The sequence below is a fragment of the Schistocerca serialis genome, chromosome 6 (genome assembly GCF_023864345.2).
Source record: "Schistocerca serialis cubense isolate TAMUIC-IGC-003099 chromosome 6, iqSchSeri2.2, whole genome shotgun sequence".
NCBI classification, from domain to species: Eukaryota; Metazoa; Arthropoda; class Insecta; order Orthoptera; family Acrididae; genus Schistocerca; species Schistocerca serialis.
In genome coordinates, this window is record NC_064643.1 from 276,838,998 (window position 1) to 276,857,099 (window position 18,102).

At 42.9% G+C, this 18,102-nt stretch overlaps 1 protein-coding gene across 2 annotated transcripts in view; it reads right to left on the reverse strand.

Annotated features, from left to right (window-relative positions):
• LOC126484509 (limbic system-associated membrane protein) overlaps window positions 1–18,102 on the reverse strand; it is a 965,824-nt gene that overhangs the window by 610,822 nt on the left and 336,900 nt on the right. For both annotated transcript variants that reach the window (XM_050108046.1, XM_050108045.1), the window contains exon 3: window positions 17,143–17,264. In XM_050108046.1, coding sequence (XP_049964003.1) covers window positions 17,143–17,264 — 122 coding nt within the window. The remainder of the gene's footprint in view (window positions 1–17,142; window positions 17,265–18,102) is intronic.

An 18,102-nucleotide genomic window follows, 5' to 3' on the forward strand; every position in this document is an offset into this window, starting at 1 on the left:
AGATATTTTTTCTAAAATTTACGTATATGATGAAGGATAATTTTCGCTGTACTACACTTCATAACCATCCAACTGCAAAAGTGGATTTCATAAATAAATAGCTTTTTTACAGGAAATTGAGACCACAATATTATTATATAAGTGTGAACCCTGGTCACGAACAATTAGAAAATTGTGATGTCAGTTTACATCCCTAGAACATGTAACGTTAACCTCTCCGTTTCCTTGGTCCATAAATGTGGTACTTCATTCATTATTTTTTTCTTCGTGAACATGCATATATTTCCGCTTACACATCAATGGTCTACGAGTGTGGATCTCCTAGATCTTGGTTTTAACACCTGAGTGCAGCAACAAGCTTGGAAAGAATCATGTGTTAGTTAACAGCTGGTCGTACGCAGAATACGGTTTCTTCTACAAATCGAGAACATAAGTAAATTATTTTTATAGCTAAACATTAGACACTAATTCTGTATTGTTTACCTATCGTTAGCTAACTATTGTAGATGTTGAGAATTAGTTCAGATGTACACTAATTTTGTTCCTTACCTTTATCCAAAATATTTTCTGAAGGTCCTCGTACGTTGTTGCTAATTTAAGTTTGGCCTACGATATTGGAATATTGAAATAACTGTTATTTTTACACTGAGTAGCAATGCATCAGATGATAACTTACGAGCGATTATAACCTCTTCTTAGTGACAGAAATGTGGAATTATCTGGTTCGGAAAGTAACGAATTTTAGTTTTTGTCTGGGATTGGCCTGCTGCGCTTGATCAAACTTGGTGGTAAATAATAACATTGTTAGAGAATGTCGTGGTAGTAGCCAGGGGAAGATTACGTTCTTGTTTAATACGGGTTCGATTCCCGGCCGGATTTGAGATTTTCTCCGCTCGTGGATTGGGTATTGTGTTGTCCTCATCATCATTTCATCTTCATCATCGGCCGCAAGTTACCCAATAAGGCACCGACAGAACTAAGACTTGAATTGGCACTGCGCCGAAGTCAAATGCCGATGGTCACCAACGCATTTCAGTTGTAGCTGCCGACTTCATGGTGTTAACATTGGCACATGCATTGGTCGTCAGCTGCGGAAGCCCATCGTTAGGAGTCTGATGCTAATTCCGCCACAGTTCGCCTATCTGCCTAGCCTACGACGTCCAAGTTCCGTAATGAGGTGCGTCCGTCCAACCCCATGTCGCCTGGACGTGGTTTCACCTTGATTTCACCACGCATTGAAGACACTCATCTCAGCACTCTTGGAACACCCAAGAAGTGCTGTTTCCGAAATGCTCGTCCAGAGCTTCCGGGTCATCATAATCTGCCCTAGGTCAAATTCGGATAGATCGCGCGCCTTCCTCATTCTACACAAGGACAGCACTCTGACTGATACTACACGCACCATGCGTGTGTCTGACTAGCAGTTATTCCCCACCAGGTGACGCTGCTGTCGCCTGTACCGGTTTATATCGATAGTGGGTCGGTGGTCATTGTGTTCTATCTGACTAGTATATTTACTGGCAGCAGCAAATTATTACGTGCTAGAAATCATTGCATTGTTATTATTTACTTTCGTTTATGATTTTCTTAGAGCATCAACAATGATCTGTATTCGTGATCACACATTTCAAAAATATTAATTTCACGTATCCTGTTCTCTGTGTGCATTACGAAATGCGGTTTGCTCTTTAAAATTAAATATACAGGGTGAGTCAAAAGTCCTTGGACACCTTCATAAGTTGGAAGACTAAAGGGAAAATTGAAATGTGATGATGGGAACATAGGTTTGACGTGGGGCCACAACTTTTGGATTGAATGTCATTCATGGCCGCCATCTTGAAATTCACCATTTTGGATTCAAGTCTTTTTTTTTAAATCGGAAGGAGGATGTATGACACATCAAATAACACTCGCTTGAGCTCTGGAATTGAGTGGTGTAATTTGTTTTTGTCTATCCTGTAAAGTTTAGAAGTTATTAATTTGGTAGCGGCGACTACAGTAGTGCATTGCACGGGATGGTCAACACGTAGAACATGTGTTGTTGCAGTCGGTATGAAGGTAATTTCCCAACTTTGTACATTAATAACCTCCATACTCTACAAGATAGACAAAAACAAATTACAGCACTAAATTCCATAGCTCAAACGAGTGTTATTTGATGTGTCATACACCCCCTTCACATAAAAAAAAATGACATGAATCGAAAATGGCGGCTTTCAAGATGGCGGCCATGAATGACATCCACTCCAAGAGTTGCGGCCCCACATCAAACCTATGTTCCCATCATTACATTTCAATTTTGTCTTTAATCTTGGAAATTATGAAGGTGTCCAAGGACTTTTGACTCGCGCTGTATAATTACTGGATAAAATATTTTTATCGAAGAAGGGGAAAGAAAATATAAAGCAAAGAGTACTATGTTTTTACGATAAGGTCCACACATGTGGATCTCCGTTTATGCCTAAGTGAATCATCGAAAAAATACTCCACTGGATTTGTGTCATGGTTGTTTGTTTCTTTGCTGGAAAATATGAAAGGAAAAAAAAATTCCAGCCAAATTTTTCAAAATTTCAGCTGGAAAACCTTAAGGAGAAATGTAAGATGGCATCAGATTAATGGAATGGCTAGTCTGTTTAAAAAAAAGGTAACTCTTATATCATGGTGGTTCGGGCGTAAATCACGTGCGCTCCATCGTGCATCAGGTGCTTCTTTCGCGCCTCATTAGGCGTCCTCGCGTTGACTACAGACACCGCGCGCCACCTCGACGCACCGCCTGAACTTTTAAGCCTTCCGCCAGTCTCGCATCCATACTTCCGGAGCCGTGGGTCCATATTTCCTTAGGTTCTCCGTCCTCCGCCGAACTCCCAATCGATATTCCAATGTCGGAGGTGGCGGCTGCGGCGTGAGGAGAGCTCTGAATGGAAGGGAGGGAGGGAGGGGCCCCTAGAAACAGAGACGGTGCGCTGGAGATGGAGTAGCAGAACTCTCGCAGCGCCGCCTCTGGACGCCGCCCTCCCCTCGACACGGGGTGCGTAAAAGTTTTTCTGAGATGACAAACCGCAGGGTAAACAGAGCGCGGAGCTCGCAAACACTGAGCGAAAGGATGCGAGAGGATGTGGCTCCGCCAAACTGGGGCAAGTCAATTTATAGGGATATGTGCGGCGCGCGCGAAGGGGAATGTTGCGACGCCTTCGGAATACAGTCCCCGTGTCTAAAATTTGTTCCGAAAGTTAACAGCGCCCGAGGAACTTGGCGATGTTCCTTTCCGCTAAAACGAAGACGTGTGTATTGTGACTCGCATCGTATAACACATGACGGACCTCGAGTACGGCAAAATATAATTTTGTCCTACATCTACATCCACATCTACGTCTACATCTACATCTACATATATACTCCGCAATCCACCATACGGTGCGTGGCGGAGGGTACCTCGTACCACAACTAGCATCTTCTCTCCCTGTTCCACTCCCAAACAGAACGAGGGAAAAATGACTGCCAATATGCCTCTATACGAGCCCTAATCTCTCTTATCTTTCTGGTCTTTCCGCGAAATGTAAGTTGGCGGCAGTAAAATTGTACTGCAGTCAGCCTCAAATGCTGGTTCTCTAAATTTCCTCAGTAGCGATTCGCGAAAAGAACGCCTCCTTTCCTATAGAGACTCCCACCCGAGTTCCTGAAGCATTTCCGTAACACTCGCGTGATGCTCGAACCTACCAGTAACAAATCTAGCAGTCCGCTTCTGAATTGCTTCTATGTCCTCCCTCAATCCGACCTGATGGGGATCCCAAACGCTGGAGCAGTACTCAAGAATAGGTCGTACTAATGTTTTATAAGTGGTCTCCTTTACAGATGAACCACATCTTCCCAAAATTCCACCAATGAACCGAAGACGACTATCCGCCTTCCCCACAACTGCCATTACATGCTTGTCCCACTTCATATCGCTCTGCAATGTCCCCCCCCCCCCCAAATATTTAATCGACGTGACTGTGTCAAACGCTACACTACTAATGGAGTATTCAAACATTACGGGATTCTTTTTCCTATTCATCTGCATTAATTGAGATTTATCTATATTTAGAGTTAGCTGCCATCCTCCGAATGTGAGTGGCGTTCAATAGCTAATGCAACACATTTCTTTTCTGAATGCAGGTTTGTTGTTTTCAGGATTCCAATACACCATATTATTCTCACGCTTTTGGTTACAAAACCCTATTTTTCGGAATAATCTCCAATGTTACGGCATTATGCCACCTCACTGGGAAGGCCTGTACACCCGCATGTTATCACTCAACTAATCGACGTCGGATCAAACGTCTTGCTGCAACAGTGACCTCCCCATCATCCACATACTCCTTCCCGTGAAGTTCATCCTTCTTGAGCGAGACACACTAGAATCGCGCTGTAGGGTGGATGAGGAGGAACTGCACTTGTTTTGTGAGCTCCTAGCGGGTGTGCAGACTTGAGTGACGCTTTGCGTTCTTATGGAGAAGGAGAAGTTCGTTTGCATTTTTGTGGCGACGAACACGCTGAGATCGATTCTTCATTTTCTTGAACCTAGCACAATAGACTTCAGAGTTGATCGTTGCACCACGAACGAGGACATCAAACAGCGCTTGAGAGGCCCAGAAACGTCGTCATGACTTTACCGGTTGAGAGTGCAGCTCTGAACCGTTTTCTCAGTGGAAATCCACTCCATGGATTGCCGTTCCTTTCTGGTCCGAAGTGATTGACGATCGTTTCATCGCCTGCGGCATTGTTCGACAAGAAATTGCCACTATTAGTCTCGTAATGCCAAAGCAGTTCCGCACAGATGGTCCTTGCTCATTATGGTCTTCTATTAGGCGGCGAGGAACCCAGTGGGAAGCCACCTTTGAGTACCCAACTGGTAGACGACTGTGTCGGCACTACCAGCACAGTGATCCACTTGCGCAGTGAGGTGTGTGACTGTGGTCTGTCGATCACCTCGAATGAGAGTGTCCATACGTTCCAAGATATCAGGAGTGGCAGTCGTGTGCAGCTGGCCAGCACTTGGGAGATCGCATAGTTTTCCAATGATACCTTCATCTCCTGTGATTCCTGAACAGAGGTATTATTAGCTGAAATTTATTGCAGATCTCAATTAATCTTTCACATTCCTAGTACCAAGGCCACATTCTCTATAAGCCTTTCTTCTACTTCCTCCCCTACAACAGGATTCCAGTCCCTGATGACAATTAGATTTTCACCTCCATTTATGTCCTATCTCCCCATATAATTTTTTTTCACCTTCGGCTTGCGACGACGGCATGTATGACTGAACTATCGTTGCCGGTATTGGTTTGATGTTGATTCTGATAAGGACAATCCTATCACTGCACTGTTTACAGTAACTTACTTTCTGCCCAACCTTCCTATTCATGACGAACCCTACTCCTTTTATACCATTTTCTGCTGTCCTTAAAGTTACCCTACACTCATCTGACGAGAAATCGTTGACATCTTTCCATTTCACTTCATTGACAACCCACTATAAGTAGAATGAGCCTTAGCACTTCCCTTTTTAGATGTTATAGCTTCTCCACGAAGTTCAAGCTTCTGACATTCCACGCCCAGACTCGTAGAATGTTATCCTTTCGTTTAATATTCAATCTTTTCCTCACGGTAACCTCCCCTTGGCAGTCTCCTCCCAGACATCCGAATGGGGGCTATTCCGGAATCTTTTGAAATTGGAGAGACCATCATGGCTCATGTCCTGTGGATACACGTTACGTGTCTTTAACGCAGTGGTTTCCATTGTCTTCTGCATGCTCATGCCGTGGATCACTTCTGATTCTTCCGTCTTTAGGGGAAGTTTCCCACGACTAGGACAATAGAGTTCCGTGAAACACTGTCCGCTCCTTCGCCCTCTTTTACAAGGCCGTTGGCAGAATGAGGACGACTTCTTATGCCTGAAGGCTTCGGCCGCCAATGCTGATTATTAATCAAAATTTAAGCGGAGGCGGTATTCGAACCCGGGACCGAAAACGTTTTGATTATGAATCACGGGTGCAGCATCATGTGTCTTTAAAGCAGTGGAATCCATTGCCTTCTGTACCCCCATGCCGTTGATGATTGTTGATTCTTCCGCCTTTAGGGACAGGTTCCCACCCCTAGGCCAAGAGTGTGCTCGGAAACACTGGCCGCTCCGCTGTCCTCTTTTACAAGGACGTTGGCTGAATGAAGGGTTACTTATTAAGCCGGAGGTCTTCGGCTGCCCCAGCTGATGATTTTTATTGGAAATCCAACCTGCGGACTCAGGACCGAGGACGTTTTGGTTACAAGTCAAAGACGATAACCACAGGCCACGGGACATAAGGGTCACTCCCACTATAACTAGACGAAGCTATAACTAGACTATAACTTTGACGAAGCGTGAACTTAGTCACTCTCGAGGGGCCAGTTAGCCGCTCTCCAGCACCCGCAAGAAGCATTGGCGAACTGCCGCAAAAGGCGAATGTCGCTTGGGGCAGTCAATCGCAAGACATCATTGGCACCTGCACCTGTGTCGGTGCCAGAGGAGGGGGGGGGGGGGGGGGGGAGGGCACCCTTAACTGTGACATATGTGTGTATCATTTGGTCTGGATTCGTTATCACATACTTCTGATGGGTGTTACAAAAAGGTACGGGCAAACTTTCAGGAAACATTCCTCACACGCAAATAAAGAAAAGATGTTATGTGGACATGTTTCCGGAAACGTTTAATTTCCATGTTAGAGCTCATTTTAGTTTCATCAGTATGTACTGTACTTTCTCGATCCACCGCCATGATTTCATACGGGATACTCTACCTGTGCTGCTAGAACATGTGCCTTTACAAGTACGACACAACATGTGGTTCATGCACGATGGAGTTCCTGCACATTTCAGTCGAAGTGTTTGTACGCTTCTCAACTACAGATTCGGTGACCGATGGATTGGTAGAGGCGGACCAATTCCATGGCCTCCACGCTCTCCTGACCTCAACTCTCTTGACTTTCATTTATGGGGGCATTTGAAAGCTCTTGTCTACGCAACCCCGGTACCAAATGTAGAGACTCTTCGTGCTCGTATTGTGGACGGCTGTGATACAATACGCCATTCTCCAGGGCTGCATCAGCGCATCAGGGATTCCATGCGACGAAGGGTGGATGCATGTATCCTCGCTAACGGAGGACATTTTGAACATTTCCTGTAACAAAGTGTTTGAAGTCACGCTGGTAAGTTGTGTTGCTGTGTGTTTCCATTCCATGATTAATGTGATTTGAAGAGAAGTAATAAAATGAGCTCTAACACTGAAAGTAAGCGTTTCCGGACACATGTCCACATAACATATTTTCTTTCTTTGTGTGTGAGGAATGTTTCCTGAAAGTTTGGCCGTACCTTTTTGTAACACCCTGTATAACAAAACAATAGATTACCTGTCATTCACGTTGGTGTGTAGAATGTATGAATCTGCAGGTATAGCATCTGTCTTTCGGAAAAACATCTCCACACAATTCCGAAGATTGCAAGAGCTGACAAGTGCATGAATTACCGCATAGCTTAACGGCTTACGCATCCAAGTTTCTGACTAGAATAATATATAGGATAATGGAAAAGAAAATTGAGGTTTTGTTAGGTGGCTTCAGGAAATGAAACGGTACCAGAGAGGCGATTCTGACGTGGCGGCTGATAATGGAAGCAGGACTAAAGAAAAATCAAGACACATTCATAGGATTTGTCGACCCGGAAAAAGCGTTCGACAGTGTAAAATAGTGGAAGATGTTCGAAATTCTAAGAAAAATAGGGCTAAGCTATAGAGAGAAACGGGTAATGTACAACATGTATGAGCCGTACATGGCTCGCCATCCCACGATTTGGTATTTTACACCCTGTTTTAGCGTATTTCCATCTCACCACGTTGATTTAAATTACTGGCGTTACCGAGTTGCTGTTTTGCCTGACCGTCACCGTAGCGCGTATTGATATATACCGAGCGAGGTGGCGCAGTGGTTAGACACTGGACTCGCATTCGGGAGGACGACAGTTCAATCCCGCGTCCGGCCATCCTGATTTAGGTTTTCCGTGATTTTCCGAAATCACTCCAGGCAAATGCCGGGATGGTTCCTCTGAAAGGGCACGGCCGACTTCCTTCCCTAAGCCGATGAGACCGATGACCACGCTGTCTGGTATCCTTCCCCAAACAACCAAACAACCAATTTCCTTCTTAACTTTGAATGTCACGGCCAGTAGCCTCACAGTCATTGATATATCCCCTCTGATAGGATCTTTGCTCGGCTGCTATAACTTCCCGGTTGTCATCTGTCGTGGAATGAGTCGGAACGTGCGAGGAGGAGAGTTCACGGCGGCAATTCGGGTCGTGAATTGGGCTCTGCCAGGGATTTGCAACGCGTCTGGAGCGCAGACCGGGCCAGCCAGTCGCCGGCTTGCAGCAGCAGTGAGCCCTGCGAGGACATCGCCCGCCCGACCGTTGCCGCCACGCATCACTTAAGCCGGGCCTGACCTTTGGTGGATTTTTAGTCGGTCGGTTGGTCCGAGGACATCTCCGTGTGCGAGTACTCGACTGTGCCGCTGGCGGTCTCTGCGCAGTGTCGAAGTCTGTCTGGAGCTGTCCGATCGGTACGAGCATCGTCGCTCGCCGACCCAGGACGTTAAGGTTAAGTGGTTTTGAGCATTACGTTGTTGGTTCCAGCGTTGCTGTTGTGGAGGTTTTCCTGTGAGCAACAACGAGTGGAGTGTTCGAGATAGCCGCCGTCCGATGGAATTGATTAAATTAATTTATCCATAGGTAAGTACACCAGCGGAATTTTCTGCCTTGTGGCTGTTAGTGTTATGGTTACCTGGCCTGGCCGCTAACGTAAATTCAGGCAGTGTTAATTTTGGGTGAAGTTAACCGTATTTCGTAGTTAAGTGAATCAGTGGAATTTTCTGCCTTGTGGCCGTTAGTGTTCTGGTTACCTGCCCTGGCCGCTAACGTAATTTTTAGGCAGGGTCTTTTCCTCACCGGGTGTTGCTGCCCAACACGGTGTGTAGTTTTGGCAGCTCAGTCCACATACACGTTTGTTTGGGGATAGTGATACTTGTAACTTTTTGGGGCCTTGAATTCTCGCATACTCCGTCCTGGCAAGCAAGGTGTTGGTCGGTCGGTCCCTGACTGTCCCTTGATAGGGTTCGGACGAATCTAGTGTAGTTGGCCTCACCGCCTGTCTCGCCTAAGTGAAGGGGTGCAGACAGATCCCTAGGAGGCTCCTGAGTGCTGTTCCCTTAATTATTCTTTGGCAGTGTTAATGTTCTTGTAATTTATTTTAAAAGGTTTTTTTGGGGCTTTACTGTATTTTATATTTTCAATAGAGCAAAGTTAATTGAGGACCTTCACCCCTGGAAACATATTCTCAGAGTTTCCTTCCAGTCCAAACATTATTGCCTTCTGCTCTTGAAAGATTATTGCAATTTCCTCTGAAAGATTTTACAAGTTATTGTGGGCCTTCCGCCGTTGGTTTTGCAAAAGGAAATTTGTAAAGTTAATGTATTGTTTTACCGATTTTTGAAATATATATATTTCCTTAATTTTCAGAATTTAACTTTGCGGCCTTCAGCCATCTTATTGCGTTTTTTTGTCTCTTTCTGTGCACCTTGCGGGCCATCAGCCCTTTTAGCATCTTAAAACATAGTGGCCCTCTGCCTTCAGTAATCACCATAGTATATTTGAAATTTTGGAGATTTAATCCGGTGGCCTTCAGCCGCTCCGCATCTTATTCGTAAATTTAACTGTTTGTCATGTATTTTTAAAATTGCATCTGTTTAGAGGCCTTCAGCCGCGAAGCAAATTTAATTCTTTCAAAAGTGTATTTGTGAACCAAAGGATAATAAATTACAATTGTGAAGTGCATCCGACCACAACTCCCTTGGCCCTTTCTACAACCCTACTTACCTGTTACCCCTGCGTGATTTAGCGGAAATAATAAGACCAAAACAGAAGTGCTCGGATTAAAAAGAATGTAAGACAGGGATGTAATCTTTCGCCTCTACAGTTCAATCTGTATATCGAAGAAGCAATGATGGAAATAAAAGAAAGGTTCAGGGGTGGAATTAAAATTTAAGGTGAAAGCATATCAATGATACGATTCGCTGATGACATTGCTATCTGAGTGAAAGTGAAGAATGACATGATCAGCTAAATGGAATGAACATCCTAATTCATAAAGAATATGGACTGAGAGTAAATCAAAGAAAGACGAAAGTAATGAGCAATACCAGAAACTTAACACAAGAACTGATTGTTACGAAGTAGATGAAGTTAAGGGATTCTACAACTTTGGCAGTAAAATAACCAGTTACGGATGGAGGAAGGAGGACATCAAAAGCAAGGGCATTCCTGGCCAAGGCAAGTCTACTAGTATTAAACATAGGCCTTATATTGAGGAAGAAATTTCTGAGAATTTACGTTTGGAGCACAGTATTGTATGGTTGTGAAACATGGACTGTGGGAAAACCGGAACAGAAGAGAATCGAAGCATTTGAGATGTTTTATCTCTTGACTAACTCAATACAGCTTACAGGCTGTATTCATTGATTCAAATAGGCAGTTATTAAATAACACACGTGACGTACCAGAGAAATAGCTGAATGAATTCTATTTCTTATCAGTTAACCACTGTAGCCATCGCCAGCAGGTCAGGCTGAAGAATACTTCTGGCTGCGAGAAAGGGTGTTCTCTTCCCATTGGCAACGAATTTAGTATTTCGACAGTACATCTTGCAAATATTTGGTGATAACGTCTTCATATGTTTCTTAGTTTATTCCTGGGAGCGTTTTTCAGAGCCTGTACTTAACAAAGTTGATTTTAAGAAATATTCCTGTTCGTGAAAATCCTTATAACACAAGTTTTAACGCTCATGGGACTATTGCTGGCTGAGTTGAATGACGCTTTACGAAGACTGATTCACTTTTTGGAAATTTAGTATTCTCTGAGTGCACGGAAAATGAGGCAAAATTCTAGTGAGACAACGCCATAAAATCGTCTGGCGATAAGGAGAGAAACGGTCCCATAGCTAAACTGTAGGTGATGCGATTTATTGTAAGGATGAAAGTTGGGCAGCAGACAGCTAAGAATTGTGGGATCCGTATCCCCTACGAATAGAAGAGTAAACTGAGCGCAAACAAAAAATTCTTCTTGAGAAGGGTTATCCGAGTGGCTCTCTCGACAGAGGACAAAAAGGAAGAGAAATGTTGCGGAAACCCATTCAGGAAATTTTCAGCAATAGTCTTCACTGTGAATATTCTTCATTCTACTGTGTCCTTTAAAAGAATGTGGTAAATATTGCACTACTGGCACCTCGCACACAGAAACGCTACAATTAGTTTTTACTACTTATTTTTGAACAGCATGCCCTTTGTAGTTGTTTGAACAGTATGCAGCAGATAAAGCGAACTAATGAAGCCTGCAAATTGACAATCACAGTCTTGCAATCTGACGTAAAACTGTGAGCTTCAAACTGAAAGTAACAGGGCGTCTTGCTGCTGAATTTTTCTGCAGCAGCGGAAGTGAAAAAACGCCAGAAAATTAGCGGCCAGAGTATTTCGGTTCCCTCATTCGTAGTTATTGAGGCTCGAACTGAACTTAATAACGGGCCACTCTAGCACGTCAGGCGTGGAAATAATTAGGGTTTCCTTAACAAATTTACCCACGCTGTACTGCTCGCAAAACCACCTCGTTAAGCTTCATAAACATCAGTGTGTCGTGACCCAAAACGAGGAGTATCAACAGTGGGCGACCGCAAAGCAAATAACCAGTTCTTTTCTTGTTTTCCCTTTCTGGCTGTGGTAAATGAATCTTTTGGAAGTTCTTTGAAGAGCCTGGTGCAACTCTGGCTATTTTAACCTTACATTTAGGAGCATTACATACGACGGATAATAGCCGAGGCACCGAGTTTATAGTTAGTATCTATTAGCCAAAATTTATAACATTTCAAAACGGAAACAGCAATAACTTTAATTGTTGAGACACACTGCCCTATCCTTACTGTATTTCGAAAAAGACAAGACATTTCTGCGACGGTGTCTGCATATTCTTTTGAGCAAGATCTCTCGTTATTTATGCCTAAGTTGGACAGTTGGTTACGGATATGACTGAGGAAGAGTCACCTATGTTCGGGTTTCTTTTTACAGTATAATAGTATCTTATAGTTTCGTTGGTCTAAATGAGGTAGTATCACAGTAATACTGTGTAACACGGCCTCAGTTCAGCGAAGAAGAGTGTCCTCGTGAATGCAATGTCAAGCTGAAAGCACTCAGTGACGATTATATTAATAGAAAGGAAAGCTTTTGGATGCTAGACACCTAACCCATTTATTGTCAGTTTTGTCGTAATAGGGCCTTTAAGATATAATGAAATTTCATTGAAGTATACGAAAATAAAAATAGATTTGTCTACTAAGCAAGACATCCCGTCTGAGACAAGTTAAAAGTAATGTCTGTTCATAAATATCTAAGAACATCTTCAATAACACAATCACAGACGTAGGTGAAGCTTGAGCGTCACGACTTTTAAAAAATGCAGCAAAGATGGGACGAAATTCAGTTCGTGAAGAGCCAAACCTCTGAAAAGGCACGCATAACGATGACTCTCTTTACGAGGGAATTGGCTTACTTCTTGGAGCGTGATATTTGTTAGGAGAATTAATCTCACGCTCCGGATCATAACAAAGGGTAAGTCACTTTTTCCCGAGACTTTAAGAAGACAAGTCGGTCAGATCCTTGAGATCTGTCTTCGAAATATGACAGAGTAGTCGTCGCGTTGTGGACAGCAATATTTCCGTATTTATATTGAAGACGTCCGGTCTCTAATTGTTCCCACTGTGTAGGCTACATCATTTTCAGCTACTAAATCCATCAACGAAAAGTCAGGAAAACTGCTTAGGTAAGGAAGAAATTGAAACAACTGAAATGAATACAGTGAACGGGGCTAAAATAATAGTTTGTAGATATACACCGCGGTATTACTTCCCGTTAACCTACGCCTGAGATTAATTAATTGTCCATTGATCATTCATTGTTCGGCTCGGCTGTGCCCATACGGCTAGAAAAAATTCAGTCCCCAGGTTTATCGAGTCCTCTGAAAGAATAATTACCCACATTAATCGAAACGTTAGTTACAGAAGTGCCGTGGATCAAAGGGCTTCAGTTCGATTCTGCTTGTAGGGTTGGACAGTATAATGAGACCATGGATAGATTCCAAACGTGCACGATGAGTGGCGATAGCAGCAACACACCATCCAATTCATGGCACGTCATGCGAAAGGACATCCTGATGAAAAGGTATATATTTGTAATTGATTTCAGTGCACAATCAATAATGGTAGAAAACGCACGAAATTCCGTGGTACGTTCGGGTAGTTTATCTATACACTGCAACAAGGATTTCTGTAGTCAAAGTGACCTCAGCGGTACGTTGAATCCGGCGACGATTCGGGATGGTTGTACGACACGTCACCTCCCTAACACTGCCGTCTAGAAGAGACGGCGGTTGTCGGTAGAGAATCTCCGTAATTAACTTCCTCTCACAGTTTGTCCCAAGAAGCATCCATTCTGCTGTATCTCTATGGCACGGAGATAATTGCCAAATGTAGGCTAACGTACGCCATGTTATCCTCCTCTTTCACGTTACTGAATGCTTTAAAACAGTATATACAAATATACGACTTCGCCCAGTTAGCACATCTGCGTGGTAATGAATCAAAATCTTGATACCACTACACGGTTTCGCGTCAATTGAAGACGCATCCTCAGGTGACAGAGAATCTGATCTATATAGCTTTAATAGGATTTGGGGGCTGGTGATCAAAAGGTTACATACTGTGTAGGTAGCATGAAAATGCGTTTCAGGAGATATGTCTGGAACTCTATGACGGCTGCTACATGGCTCTGTTGTATTTGCAAGCACTAGTTCCGCTTCTGCAGCAATAGTGATCTCACATGCTGTAGGGTCACGCCCACCTTGCCAGCCAATTAGTGCTTGTGTGCAGACTATAAAATTAGATGCATTGTGGCTCTGCCTTCAATTGCGTATTCACTGTGCTCTCGTGCTGTTCTCGTGACATACCATTGGTTTGGTCTCAGATTTCGTTACGCCTTGGATTTTCTGTCTTGGATTTATTGTTTGAATGGTTCAAATGTCTGTGAGCACTATGGGATTTAACTTCTGAGGTCATCAGTCCCCCAGAACTTAGAACCACTTAAACCTAACTAACCTAAGGACATCACAGACATCCATGCCCGAGGCAGGATTCGAACCTGCGACCGTAGCGGTCGCGCGGTTCCAGACTGTAGCGCGTAGAACCGCTCGGCCACCCCGGCTGGCTATTGTTTGAACTTTGTTATTCTGACATGCCGTGTCTGCTCTCCGTTTTCCCTTGTCTTTTGTGCTCCAATTAACACTCGGCTAACCGCTGTTGACGGCACCTGGATGGCTGGGCTCTCTCTGATGATACTCTGATCCATTACATGTCCTTGTCAGACTCTGGTCACAATAGTTTGCAACAATAGATCAAGACCATACAGCAGAAAATGATCATTTAAATAAAAATAAATGTTTAATACAACACTATTAAAATCTGTCTAAAATATAAAATAAATTTTCCTAGCACTAAACAGATAGTTCTGAAAATATTTAGTTGTGAGTTTTTAACGACTATGATAGTACTTGTAAGATTTACAAAGAAAAATGTAGGGCACATGCGATAGATGGCAGGAAGATTTTTGTCCCAAGTTTTTCGTTATGGATCTTAGAAGCATTTTCAACTCTGTTTACAATCACAAGTTTTCTGATATATGCGGTGTTAGGAATCTGTGTGGGGCAGAAGAAATTATTTTATACTTTTTAAATTTCGAATGAAGCGATCCGCACTGGCTGTACAATACTTCTATTGAAACCTACGACCGGTTTCGCGTCAATTGAAGACGCATCCTCAGATGACAGTGAATATGGATAATGACTCATATTGGAATGGTAACTACTTTAGAGCCATTCGCCATCATTCATGCCCAGTTATAAAAACAAAAGTGCGCTGAAACTGGTAGCTCGGTAGTTCGTAGTTAAAATGAAGCGGACGGCATAGAACCGTGCTACGAGCAGGAAGATGGTTGAGCAGCGGGGGGTGGAAAGACATTACTAACCGTTGTGTAGAGCAGAAAATAGACGCGGATGATGGCGAGTGGTCCTCAGGTCCTCATGCAGTTACCATTCTGATATGAGTTGTTAAATACAATGCCTACCGAAAAATGTTTCTATTCCACTGTGGTAGAGTGCTATAGAAATTTTTTTAGAATTATTTATAAATAAAAACGGTTATTACTTGGCGACAAAGGCTGTTTTTACTCTGAAAGAATCTCTGTCACCTGAAGATGCGTCTACAACTGACGCGAAACTGGTCGTGACTTTTAATAAAAGTACAAAATCTATCAAAAAGAATCATCCGATTTAAAAAAAATAACTATTATGTTATTTGATATATGTGCGTCAACAACGTACTGTTGGAAAGAGACAATTTTGAAGCTTTACATCGTTCCCGATAGGTAGCAACAGTGTGCGCCCACTTCAGTTCTAGTAAAAATGGTGTCGGGACAACAGAAAGTGTTTTATGTTCTATGTTTGGCGCAGTGCGGGTCAGTAATAACTGTTCAGTGTGATTTTCGTACTAGGTATGCTCTGGATTCTCCTACAGCACACAGCATTAGACGATGGCATGAACAATTCCCAGAAACAGGTTGTGTAAAGGCAAATTGCTGGGCCGTCCCTGACTGTGTGACACACAGACAAGTAGACCGCAGAAATCCGTTTGCCATGCAGCTCGACTGCTCAATATGCCCCCAATGTCCGTCTTTCGTGTGTTGGGTCGAAGTTTACACATGAAATAATACAAAATTCAGCTACTGCAAGCTCTTCTTCGTGAAGGTGACAAACAACAACGTGTGGAGTTATGTAATTTCGTTCTTGGCAACATGGAGGATGACAGTTTTCTTCCACGCTTAGTATTTAGTGATGAGGAAACATTCCACTTAAATGGAAAGGTGAACCGTCATAATGTAAGAATATGGGGTACGGAGCAACAAAATGAAGTTGTACGACATGAGACTGTCTAAAATTTAATATGTTTTGCGTAGTTTCACGGGAAAAGATTTATGGTCCACTTTTCTTTGCGAGAAAGCACGTATCTCCATATGCTTGAGAACTTTCTTTTCCCCACAGCTGGAGACTGATTCGAACGACTTCATTTACCAACGGAATGGGGCATCGCCACATTGGAATCGGAAACTGCGGGAATCTTTAAATCGAATGAATACTGAACGATGAATCGATCGCACCGGTCCAAATGGTTCGGCCTTACATTACTGGCCTCCAAGGTCACCGGACCTGACTGTATGCGATTATTTATGGTGTGGGTTTGTAAAAGGCTCTGTTCATGTACCTTCGTTACTAACAACAATGGATGAACTGAGACATCGCACAACAGCAAGCGTGGAAACTGAACTCAAGACATGCTCGCTACAGTGTGGGAATAGTTTGAATATCACATTGATTTACGCCGTGCACCTCAAAGGGGGCAGATTGAACACCTTTGAAAAGGTACGAAAAAAATTTTTTTGGAGTTTCCAGTTCATCAAAAAACAAAATTCATTTTATATTTTTGTTAGTTTCAGGAATATAGACGGGCCAAATAGGATGATTCTTTTCTATACAGCCTGTATTTTGGAGCCAGTATGGATCGTTTCATTCACGAATCTGGGTGCGGTTGCCTGCAATTTAAAATAATAATATACTCTTTAGTCTGTTTTAAAAATGTGCTATATTAAAAATTTATTTTTATTTACATAAATATTGAGATCTGCGTTGCGTCGTACTGTCCTACAGTTGGAGTCCGGTAACTGCTTTCAAATATCCTAAAGCAAGAAGAACATGGACTAGAGCCAGTCCATAAGGTTCCATTGTTAATAATGGCATATCATCAATATGCTGGAAGGAAGACTTTGCGTCTTCTTGAAATGTTTTTTGTCGTTATTTTAATTTGCTGGATAAGAATTTTAAAGGACTTAGAAGTCTGTGTGCTTTCCTCTACAGTGGTCGGCAGCTGCTGCTCTTACCTTTCTCGTCCAGGTTATCGTCGGCACGGGGTTCCCAGACGCGCGGCATTCCAACGTCACGGATGCGCCCTTCTTCACCTCCATGTTACCACCAGACGAAACGTGGTGGATGCGGGGTGGCACTGCAGCAAAAGAAACGGGGTCACAGTACGAATATTTCTGTCAGAGTCAAGAGTTGATGGTACTTTAATAAGATGAGCTAATTTTGTATCCAAATATGCTGTCGGGCATTACGGAAATGAACAGGCGAGGAAAGAAACCTATGGAAGATAGTTATCTTAAGAAGCCGTAGTAACCCTGCAGCTAATTTTGTCGCGAGTGTAACTATTGTCATTCTAATCATGTTGTAAGCGTTTTTCGAATTTCCACCATGATCGTGTTGTTAAGCTGTACCGAATTTCCCTCCAGTAAGATGCATTCAGGATGTATCATAATTAATAGTGAAAACTTAAGTGCATGAAAGTATACGATACCAGAAAAAAATTTCGATTAAATACTAACTTATTTGATATGTAAGCTTTTTGATTAAGTCCCCATCTAATTGTTTGTGGTCATCTCAAAACAGAATCTTACAGCACTTCCGTTGATAAGGTTGAAGAACTGAAGCAGCGAATTTAGTGTTGTCAAAATTTACGATATGATCAAGAGACTGTCTGAAAGAATCCGTATCTCGCTGTAGAGACAAGGGCAGTACTGCAAGAATACCTCAGACCAATTGGCTTTAATTTCCTTTCTAATAATTGCTAGAGTATGTATGAGAAGAGCAAAAGAAAAATCCAGCCAAGTACACATGTAGAAAGTGCAGAAACCGTTTAGTATGTGTAGAACAAGAGAATGCTAATTACTGCCTGAATTTGGAAAATGCGTACGATGCAACCAATATCAAAATACTTCAGAATATTTTTGTTATAAATGTATTTTAAAATATTCTCCACTAGGGTTACTGGGAAATTTAACACT